This window comes from Elaeis guineensis, chromosome 3 (assembly GCF_000442705.2).
Source record: "Elaeis guineensis isolate ETL-2024a chromosome 3, EG11, whole genome shotgun sequence".
Lineage (NCBI taxonomy): Eukaryota > Viridiplantae > Streptophyta > Magnoliopsida > Arecales > Arecaceae > Elaeis > Elaeis guineensis.
Window position 1 is genome coordinate 3,958,658 of NC_025995.2, and position 11,990 is coordinate 3,970,647.

The 11,990-nt window shown below is 39.4% G+C and overlaps 1 protein-coding gene across 1 annotated transcript; it reads left to right on the plus strand.

The window, feature by feature from the left end:
• Nucleotides 1–2,055: 2,055 nt before the first annotated feature.
• LOC140856387 (secreted RxLR effector protein 161-like) lies at nucleotides 2,056–3,009 on the plus strand. Its single transcript, XM_073253559.1, has one exon. The coding sequence runs from the start codon at nucleotides 2,148–2,150 to the stop codon at nucleotides 2,898–2,900; it is 753 nt and encodes a 250-aa protein (XP_073109660.1). The 5' UTR covers nucleotides 2,056–2,147; the 3' UTR covers nucleotides 2,901–3,009.
• Nucleotides 3,010–11,990: the final 8,981 nt, after the last annotated feature.

The following is an 11,990-nucleotide window of genomic DNA, read 5'->3' on the forward strand; positions in this document are numbered from 1 at the left end:
CTAAGCATTAGTCAATTTTGTGATAAAGGGTATAAAGTTATTTTTGAATCATCTGTTTGCATTGTAACTAGTCCTATTAACGATGGCATTAAATTTATTGGACATAGATATGGCAATATTTATATGGTAGATTTAAATGATTTAGCCAAAATAAACATGCAATGCCTAGTATCCTTGAATGCTAAAGTTAATAAGACTAGTTGGCTTTGGCATCGTAGACTTGCACACATTAGCATGCATTCTCTTTCAAAATTAATTAAGAAAAAATTAGTTCTTGGCTTGCCTAAACTGAATTTTGAAAAAGATAGAATTTGTGATGCATGCCAACTAGGTAAACAAACACGAGTTTCATTTAAATCTAAAAATATTGTTTCAACTTCTAGACCTTTAGAGCTTTTGCATATGGACTTATTTGGACCAATTAGAACCACTAGTCTAGGAGGAAAACGATATGGTTTTGTAATTATAGATGATTACTCTCGTTTTACTTGAGTTTTCTTTTTAGCACACAAAGATGAAACTTTTCATATTTTCACTAAATTTTATCGAAAAGTCACTAATGAAAAAGGATTTTCAATTCAAAATATTCGAAGCGATCATGGAACTGAATTTGAAAATCAAGACTTTGAAAACTTTTGTGATGAAAATGAAATTGGCCATAACTTCTCTGCTCCTAGGACACCCCAACAAAATGGGATAGTTGAAAGGAAAAACAGAACCTTAGAAGAAATGGCCCGTACCATGCTTTGTGAAAGCAACCTTCCAAGATATTTTTGGGCGGAAGCAATTAACACAGCATGTTACATTTTAAATCGTGCTTTGATTAGACAAATTTTAAAGAAAACCCCCTATGAACTTTGGAAAGAAAGAAAACCAAATATTGCATATTTTCATATTTTTGGTTGCCGATGTTTTGTGTTAAGTAATGGTAAAGAAAGACTTGATAAATTTGATGCAAAATCAGATGAAGCAATCTTTCTTGGTTACTCCTCCACTAGTAAAGCTTTTAGAGTTTTTAACAAAAGAACTTTAGTAGTAGAGGAGTCCATTCATGTTGTTTTTGATGAATCTAACGATCTTCCTTCAAGGAAGAATGAGGGTGTTGATGATGCAGATCCTCTAATAGAAGGAATGAAGGAGATCACTCTGAAAGATTCAACAACTCAAGAGGACGAGGAACAAGAAGATAAACAAGATGAGAGAGGTGAAGAAATTCAAGAACAACCTCAAGGTACAAATGACCTACCCAAAGAATGGAGGTATGTTCACAATCACCCTAAGGAGTTGATTATTGATGATCCTATGCATGGGGTAAAAACTCATTCTTCACTTAGAGATGTATTTAATCATTGTACTTTTGTATCTCATCTTGAACCAAAAACTATTGAAGAAGCTGAAAATGATCATAATTGGATTAATGCAATGCAAGAGGAACTTAATCAATTTGAAAGAAATAATGTTTGGACTTTAGTATCAAGACCTAAAAATTATTCAATAATTGGCACAAAATGGATCTTTAGGAATAAATTAGATGAACATAGTAATGTAATTAGAAATAAAGCAAGATTGGTTGCTAAAGGATATAATCAAGAAGAAGGAATTGATTTTGATGAGACCTTTGCACCTGTTGCTAGATTAGAAGCCATTAGACTTCTACTTGCATATGCTTGTTTTATGAAATTCAAATTATTTCAAATGGATGTCAAAAGTGCTTTTTTAAATGGATATATTGCTGAAGAAGTCTATGTAGAACAACCCCCGAGATTTGAAAATCATGCTTTTCCTAATCATGTTTTTAAATTAAATAAAGCTTTATATGGATTAAAACAAGCACCTAGAGCTTGGTATGATAGGCTAAGCAAATTTTTACTAAATAATGATTTTTCAAGAGGTAATGTAGATACAACCCTCTTTATTAAAGAAATCAAAATGATATGTTAGTAATACAAATTTATGTTGATGACATAATTTTTGGGTCTACTAATGAATCTCTTTGTCAAGACTTTGCTAAGCTCATGCAGGGGGAGTTCGAGATGAGCATGATGGGAGAACTTACCTTCTTCCTCGGACTCCAAATCAAACAAATAAAAGAGGAAATCTCCATCACCCAAAGCAAGTACACCAAGGAACTACTCAAAAGATTTGGAATGGAGAACTCCAAACCAATTGGCACACCCATGAGCCCCTCATGTAAGCTTGACAAGGATGATGAAGGTAAATGTGTAGACTTAAAATACTATAGAGGTATGATTGGCTCTCTATTATATTTAACTGCAAGTAGGCCTGATATCATGTTTAGTGTTTGTTTGTGTGCTAGATATCAATCTAATCCTAAAGAATCTCATTTGAATGCTGTTAAAAGAATCCTTAGATACTTGAATGGTACTCAAACTCTAGGGTTATGGTACTCTAAGGACTCACTAATTAATTTATTAGGATATTCAGATGTTGATTTTGCTGGATGTAGATTAGATAGAAAAAGCACAAGTGGAACTTGCCAATTTCTTGGAGTTAACCTAATCTCCTGGTTTAGCAAGAAACAAAATTCGGTAGCACTGTCTACGGCTGAGGCCGAATACATTGCAGCCGGAAGTTGTTGTGCTCAAATCTTGTGGATTAAGCAACAACTCGAAGACTTTGGAATCAAACTTAATGAAACACCAATAAGATGTGACAACACAAGTGCCATAAATCTATCTAAAAATCCAATTCAACACTCAAGGTCCAAACATATTGAAATAAGACATCATTTTATAAGAGAACATGTTCAAAATAAAAATATAATTCTTGAATATGTTTGCACTGAAAATCAATTAGCTGATATCTTTACAAAGGCCCTTAGCGAGGATAGATTCTGTGAAATTAGGAGAAATCTAGGAATTCTTGATCCTTATGCCTAAGTGTTTCTCCATTTCCAAGGAATTGACTTGAGATCAATTTCCATCATCTCTCTTGGACCTAAATGCTCAAGATTATCATTCTCACAACTTGTCATTGAGCAAAATGTCTTCTCCCAAAATTTTAAATTTTTTTGGAATTTATTCATATTTTTTCTGAATTTTTTGATTCATGAGTCGACCCCCTAGGGTCGACCCTATGGCATACTTGAAATTATTGCCAACTTCCCACGGGCTCTTTCCTTTTAACTTGAAGCCTGTTCATGAGCCGACTCATTCTCTTCGTCTTCCTCCCTCCAAGACCCGTCATCCTCATTCTCTCCAAAACCAAGGATTTAGCTCAAGAATATTCTCCCTTCTCCTCTCCACCACAAATCACCGCCTGGGAAAGGAGATTTTTGCATCTTTCTCCTTTGATTGAAGCGTTAGAGCGTGCCCTAGCCTCCACCGTTCTTCTCAAAACCGCCTCTTCTCTCGCCAAAATCCCTCTCCATCCTTTTGTAACCCTTCTTCTACTCATCCACTTGATCCTCCGAGTCTCCCTGCCTGCTGTTGTGGTGAGAATGGCTCCAAAGATGAAGCTCCCTCAAAGAAGAAAATCGTCCGTGAGCTGGAAGAAAACGTCCGCAGGAGAAGGCAAGCTGCTCAGTCCTCCACTGCTCCCATTCTGGCTTCTGTGTCAGCTCAAGGTCCCTCTCAGTCTCCCCTTAGCCCTAGCAAAATCCCTTTATCTGATAGGAAGGTTGAAACCGAAAAGAATGTGGATTTTAGATTCTTTGAAAAAGAAGGTTTCACCTTTGGAACAAAAATAAAAAACCAGGATTGGGGTTTTTACTGCTCTCTCAAGGAAGTTACTTTTGTAGACCTGGTTAGAGAATTTTATCAAAATCTGCATTATGGCAATGGAACAGTGACTTCTACAGTTAAGGGAGTTGATATCTGTCTGGATCCTATTATTTTGGGAGAGATACTTCACTTGCCCTGTGAGGGATATTCTTACATGGAACTCCCAGTAAAGGAAGAGGGGATCAGTGTAATTCTAGGAGGAACCTACTCGGGAAGTTTGAATAAATTGGAAGCCAAAATTTTGTCAATTGAAATGAGGATCTTACATCAATTAGTGACAAAACTCTACTTCCCTAGGAGTGGTAGGCATGACCTCCTTTCTGGCAGAGATATTTGTATAATGTTTCATGTGATCACTCAAATCCCATTAAACCTCCCTGCATTAATGATTGAGGCCATGAGAGAGACACTGAACAGATCCAAGGCACATCTGCCTTTTGGTATGGCTCTCACACTAGTTTTCAGGAGGTTTGGAGTCAGTTTTGAGGGGGAGGCATCTGCTAAGCTTTCTCACGTAGACACCATCAACCAACACACTCTGCACCGCATGGGATTTACTAAAACTGATGGTGGTTGGATCAAGGGTTCTGAGGAAAGAGCTGAGGACAGAGTAGAAGATAGAGCTGAAGAAGAAGGTCCCTCATCTCCTCTCCATGACTTCAGGGCAGCATCTCCAGATATCTAGTTTGTTCCAGACCCAGAGGCTGGCCCTTCAGAGTTCACCAGGAGGCACACACCAGTACATCAGCCAGAGAGCAGAACATCTCCTTCAGAGTTCAGATTGGCTGATGATCAGATCGAGCAGATATCTCAGCGTGTGGCTTCCTTGCTTTCTCGACAGTGGAGCACTACTACATTTACACCAGGGTCCACTTCATCTGATCTGACCTTGATTCTCCATATCTCCACTGTATTTCAGTTGATCTCAGATCAGTCTATTCGGATTCAGCAGCTCGAGGACAGCATTTGGAGACTGATTGGAGAGTTCTTGACTTGCAGGGGCAAGTCTTAGCTTTGGCCCATCCTCAGCCACAGGAGAGCTCCATTGAGGTCACAGACCTTACTGCAGAGGCTGGCAGGCTTAGAGGTGCATTGGAGGGTGGTTATGAGTTATTGAGGAGAGAGATCAGAGGCTCGAGTGAGCATGCATCTACTCAGTTCACTGCTCTGCTTCAGTTTGTTTCGAGAGCACTGAACGTTCTTGATTCCATTAGACTCACTCTTTCAGTCCAGTCTTTGGCCTCTCAACGTTCTCAGCCTCCTAGTTCATCTCGCTCACCTGCTCGTGCCAGCTCCTCCACTCGTGGCAGAGGCAGACGGAGTAGAGGACGTGCTCTTGTCGAGATCCTTCATCTCCTCACCCTATCTCTGATGACTCCAATCCATCTAGTCATGAGCTTTACTAGATCCTAGGTGTTAGTCTCTTGTTCTTTCTAGGATCTGTATTTTGGGCCATGTAATGACATTAGCTAGCTGACTTTTATGATATGAAATATGTATTGAAACAACTATGTTTTTAATCATCTTTTAATTATTTATCTACTCTTTGTAATGGTGTCTATCATCTCTTGATAATTCATATCTATGGTAATCTATGGCATATTTTGATTAATGATTGCTGTATTCAGGGGAGCAAACATTAATGATTAGCACAAGAAGTTTGAAGAAACACTAAAGAGAAAACGTATTCAGAAAAAGAGGGGGAGTTAACAATGTTTGATGATGTCAAAAAGGGAGAGAAATTAAAGAAAAAGAAACACATCAAAAGCAAAATTATAAATTATTAAAAATTAAAAAATATATATATATCAAAAGCAAAATTATAAATTATTAAAAGACTTGATAATAAAATAAATGAATTGGGGAGAAATTAAAGAATAATATCAAAAGTAAAATTATTAAATGACTTAAAAATATAATGAGTAAATTGCTAAGTACATCAAAAGCAAAATTATAAATTATTAAAAATTAAAGAAAAAGAAACATATCAAAAGCAAAATTATAAATTATTAAAAGACTTGATAATAAAATAAATGAATTGGGGAGAAATTAAAGAACAATATCAAAAGCAAAATTATTAAATGACTTAAAAATACAATGAGTAAATTGCTAAGTACAATGCAATTGAGCAACCTTTAAAATTACTTCTTTAAACATGCTCTGATATGCTTTAAAATTTAACTTGCTCTGATACATCTTAAATTTGACATGCTCTGATATACTTTACAAATTAATTCTTAGACATGCATTGGTATACTTAATTATTTTTGCTCTGGTACTAAAACTAAATAATCAAATGAGAATGAGCAAATTTTCAAGATACAACTTGCTCTGATAACAAAAACAAATTTTCTACTCTAATACCAAAATCACATAATCAAATGAGCATTTGTATCACATGCCAAAAGAATCAATCTTCTTTTCAAGCTAATGCACTTATAATGCATTCTTTTGAAATTCATGATTCACATAGATGCTTTTGTTCAAATATTTTGTCATCATCAAAAAGGGGGAGATTGTTGCTCCCTAGATTGATTTTGATGATTACAAAGCAGTTGAAGGGGTACTAATAATTTTCATTTGAAAAAAATTCTTTTGCTCTTCAGGGGAAAATCATAATTTTACCAAAACCCTGATTTGATAGTATCAAATGGTAGAACAAAAGATTTGTGATCTATTGGTGAAAATTTTATTATTTTTGGATTTGTATTTTGGAAGTTATGCATGTTTGAAATCCATGAGTCGACCCATTGAGTCAGCTCATGGCACAATGAGCTGTTTGGCACGCAGAATTTTTGGCTTGGCACAACCTGTGAGTCGACCCATGAGTCGACCCTCAAGGCATGAGTCGACTCATGAGTCGACCCCTGCAGTTTTAGGTCAAAAATTACAGAACCCTGTTTTCTGGTATTCTTCTACAGAGGTCGACTCATGAGTCGACCCCTGAGGCATGAGTCGACTCATGAGTCAACCCCTGTGATGGGATTTCTCCGCAACGGCTAGTTTTTAACCCATTTTAAGTACTTTTAATGCTCATTTAATGTGGTCTAACGGCTCTTTTTCAGCCTAGAATGTTTTTCTCTATTTTTTAAAGCTATAAAAGGATTCAAAAGGTAGGAAACAAGAAAGAGACAGCAAGAGATTGAAAGAGAAAAAGAAGAGCATTCAAGAGAGCATTCAAGAGCATTCAAAAGAGAGAATTTGAAAAAGGATTTCTCAAGCCAACTTTTCAGTCCTAATCAAGAGCTCATTTAAAGCTTTCAAGAAGCTATCAATCCAAGCTTACCAACTCCTCAAGCGCTCAATCAATTCTCCATCCACCTTGAGGAAATCCAAAAAGGGACTTCTTCTCTTGAGTAAAGTGTATTTAAAGTTATATTCGCTCATTAAAGGAGCTTTTCTTGTACTTATTTGTGCTATAAATTATTTTACTCAGTTTGAGTGATTGTTTTTGTTTTGGAGGGGTTCCAAAACAAGGGAAGGTTGATTCGAACCTAGAATCGGAGTGTATTGGGTTGGCTTGTACCCAGAAAACAAGTGGACTAGCTTGGGATAGCTAGTGTCGGAGTTTCCGACGTTTGTATTCGGGTTGAATACAAGTTTAGTGGATTGGATTTCCCAAGTAGGAGCTTGGAGAGTGGATGTAGGTGCAAGGTTGGCACCGAACCACTATAAATCTTTTTGTTTGTGGTGTGCATAATTGCTTCTCTTTAACTCTTCATTATTTTTTTGCATTCTTGCTTTTGGCAATTAATCTTGAATTAAGATTATTCTCCTCATTCATTTAGCTATTGACAAATATTTTTCATAAGTCATTAGTTAAGTTCAAAATTTTTAGAAACCCAATTCACCCCCCCCTCTTGGGTTGCATAGTTGGGCAACAACTTTAATTGCAGGTAGATTCCGACCGGGCTCCTACGGGAGCCTGACCTCGCAACCGTAAGGAAGACTCCGTCCGGACTCCTACGGGAGCCGGGCTTCATCCACAGCACCGACTGCAAGCGAGCTCCGCCCGGACTCCTATGGGAGCCGGGCTCCGTCACCAACCTCGACTACAAATCAACTCCCCCCGGACTCCTACGGGGACCGGGCTCCGTCACCAACGTCAACTGCTGGTAAGCTTCGTCCGGACTCCTACGGGAGCCGGACTTCGCCCCTGACTTTAATTGCAGGTAGATTCCGACTGGGCTCCTACAGGAGCCTGACCTCGCAACCGTAAGGAAGACTACGCCCGAACTCCTACGGGAGCCGGGCTTCGTCCACAGCACCGACTACAAGCAAGCTCCGCCCGGACTCCTACGGGAGCCGGGCTCCGTCGCCAACTTCAACTGCCGGTAAGCTTCGTCCGGACTCCTACGGGAGCCGGACTTCGCACCTGACTTTAATTGCAAGGGACTCCGCCCGGACTCCTACGGGAGCCGGACTTCGCCCACGACTCCGACCTCAAGGAGATCTCCGCCCGGACTCCTGCAGGAGCCGGGCTCCGTCGCCAACATCGACTACAGAGCAGCTCCGCCCGGACTCCTACGGGAGCCGGGCTCCGTCGCCAAGTTCGACTGCCGGTAAGCTTCATCCGGACTCCTACGGGAGCCGGACTTCGCACCTGACTTTAATTGCAGGGGACTCCGCCCGGACTCCCACGGGAGCCGGGCTCCGTCGCCAACTTCAGCTGCCGGTAAGCTTCGTCCGGATTCCTACAGGAGCCGGACTTCGCACCTGACTTTAATTGCAGGGGACTCCGCCCGGACTCCTACGGGAGTCGGGCTTTGCCCACGACTCCGAGCTCAAGGAGGACTCCGCCCGGACTCCTACAGGAGCCGGGCTCCGTCGCCAACTTCAACTGCCGGTAAGCTTCGTCCAGACTCCTACGGGAGCCGAACTTCGCACCTGACTTTAATTGCAGGGGGCTCCGCCCGGACTCCCACGGGAGCCGGGCTCCGCCCACGACTTCAACTCCGAGGGGACTCCGCCCGGACTCCTATGGGAGTCGGGCTCCGCCCACGACTTCAAATCACAAGAGGGCTCCGCCCGGGCTCCTACGGGTGCTAGGCTCCGTCACCAGCTCCGACCACTGCCGAATTTCAGCCGACGAACTTGTACTTTCTGGCGCAACCCAGCAACCACCATGATTCTGCTCCACTTCCTGCGACAGATTCCGCGCAGCTCCATCGTTGCCTGACAGACCGCAATGACGGCCATGACTCTGCTCCACTTCCTGCGACAGATCCCGCGCGGCTCTATTATTTCTGGGCAGACCGCTATGATACCCACGATCCTGCTCCACCTTCTGTAACGGATACTGCGCGATCCTTCCATCCACTGGCAAGTCGCGACAACGGACGCCGCTCCACTCCCTGCAGCAGACTCCACATGGCGCGCTGCAGTGAGGGCCACGGGTCTACTCCACTACTCCTCGCAACAAATTCCTCCTGACGGTGGGCAGCCCACTATGAGACGGTTATGAACGTCGCTATCAGTCTGTTGAGCCCTCCGTCTATAAAAAGGGGACCCCAGATACGTTATTCTATAAGCTCTCATTTTTTACCTCAAAACTCTGCTAAATTCTCCGTTCGAGCACTCCATTCTTGTTGAGGCAGAGAACTGACTTGAGCGTCGGAGGGTCTTGCCGGAGCAACCCCACCTCCGGTTTAGACTTCCTTTGCAGGTCCCGACGGCGACCGCGACTCCCTCGACTCTAGCTTCTCCGGCGCAAGCAGATTTTTGCACCAACAATATCATATCACTAGAATAAAATAGATTGTGATTTTTTTTTTTAATTACATTCCAACGTACATTGTATATTTCTATGTTAATCCAATGTATGAGTTTGGTTAACGGTGTTCCACTGCAAGTTTGTCTAACTTGCAATGACCAAGAACGGAATAAATGTGTAGAAGTCTGGATGCTGCTCTTTGTTTCATGCTTGCAGTTATTGAGCAACAGTCGAGCTTTACTAAGCTCCTAACCCAATACTGCTTTGATACCATGGGACTTAATTGGAGCAAATTTGTTATATATTGCCAAATTTTTTTTCATACATGCCCCATCTAAATATTATTTGCATATATAAATCCTCATTTTAGATCATGTTTCTTCTTACAGATGTTCTTGCAATTAAATCCAGCTGCGCAAGTTTGAAATTAGAGGTCTATCTTGTAAAACGGTGAGCAGGAGACAGAAAATTCTCTGGAGCCTAAACTTGGTACTAAAGAAAATCTTAGAATTGGCTCCTTACACCAGGGATGTGCTATGTATGGCGTTAAACCTTCCAAATTGCCCCAGTATTCTTCTGTTGCATGGGTCTCCATTGTGAAATGCACTGCAACTTTCTAATAATTCCCACAAAAAGCCTGTCGCCCTGTCGCCAAGGACACTCTCAATTTTTTGATTGAAAATAAAATTAAACTTTTTCTTTCATGAGGAAAAATACTTGATATAGATTAAAAACCTAGAACAATCAACATACCCGCAAACTATGATTTGCAAAGCAAAGATTGTTTATCCAGCTCTAAGAGACTCTGCGCTGTATATGTTAAGGTCTGGCACACTTTCTAGTTTAGTTTGTAGAATAATTGCAACAATAATAACATATTTTGAAACAGCCTCATATACATGCAAGGAAAGGAAAAAGAAAAATGTAAGATAGGAAATTTTGAGATAACCTTTAAGTGCTGCTAGATATAAGCATCTTTGCAGTTGTTCTTTGCAATGACACACACACACACATACAAAAGTTGAAGAAGAAGGGTTCATATATATAGCATCATCAGCACAAGAATATTTTATTTCTAAAAAAAAGTCATGTGCATCCATGTCATTACTTACACAGATTATTGTTTGAATATAAGAGTCATAATTCTGAACAAACAATTTGGTTAAAACACCAAATAACTGATGTTCTACATTTAGCATTATCCAACATACATAGAATTAAAACAAATACTGAAATACAAGTTTACCTGAATAGAGGAGGGCTTCAAGGACTCGCATGAGGATAGAGGAAGGTCTGATTTCTCCTCCTCTCTTTCAACAAATCAAGATAAGATCAAAAGTCAAAAAAAAATCTAAATATGGATGAGCGCCTAGAGTCAGATTTGCTCCATTTGCTTGTGCAATATTAAACTTTTTGTACTGATCTGAAAGCATCAAGACCCATCGAACAGTTAGGCTCGCAAAAGAAGATCAATCATTTTTGCCCATCTCTCTCCTTTGAAATAGAGCTATATTTGGAAAAAAATTCAAAATATGCTACTTTTCCACTCTCTTATTTGAAAATATCAACCAAACATGCAGTCTTTTTCTATGTTTTTATTGACCACACTTCTCCAGCTTTTTCTGCAAATCAAACTAGTCCATAGTTCTTCATTCACCCAACAATTTAATTACATTAGCTTGGTTCTACCTAAATTAATATAAAAGGAACAGAGAAAAGAATCTAATTTCTAGATTTCTTTTTAGTTAAATTTGAGAAAATCCATTTTCTCAATTTTTCTAATTTGCCATTATCATTGGAGGTCTAAAAATTTTTTCTTGAGCCTAAGATAGGCAACCAAATAGACTTTAGGCTGCTTTTTGATGTTGTCAAATAGACGGTATGCCAATTGAACATTAATTGCATATTTATCATTGTGAAAGAAAGTAGTAGAAATTCTACCCCATGTAAGAGTAAGTGTTTAAAATTAAGTTCCATGAAATTTTATTTAGAATGGACTAATTTAGATGGGATCTATTTCTATTTGTATTAAATATATTTTACTAATAAATTTTACATACATATTGCAAATTTTGTAATATATAGCTAATTTTTTCCTCATATATGTCTCTTGAAAATATCCTTTGCATATATATAAATCCTCATATTAGCTTTTTTTTTCGTCTACGGTTGTTCCTGCAATGAAATCCTTCTACGCAATATTGAAATTAGAGGTCTATCTCATAAAATGGTGAGACTAAGGCAAAAAATATTTTAGGGCTTAAAGTCGGTGCCAAAAAAATCTTAGAATTGGTTCCTTACAATAGAGATGCGGCATTAACATTCAAAATTGCCCCAATCCTCTTTTGTCGCATGGGTCTCCATTGTGAAATGCTTTTTTTGGTGCAATGCTTTGGCTGTGGGATTTCAAAGAATGATGAGTTCTGGGCATCAGAACAGCTATTTTTAATAATTCTCATATAAAGTAGGTTGAAAAGTAGGGATGTTTAAAGTGTAACTTGAAAAGTAGCAAAAATGCCCCATGGCCCACACAT

Excerpts from the sequence above, each read along its gene's own strand:
- LOC140856387 (XM_073253559.1), top strand. The coding sequence starts at position 2,148 with ATGGAGAACTCCAAACCAATTGGCACACCCATGAGCCCCTCATGTAAG.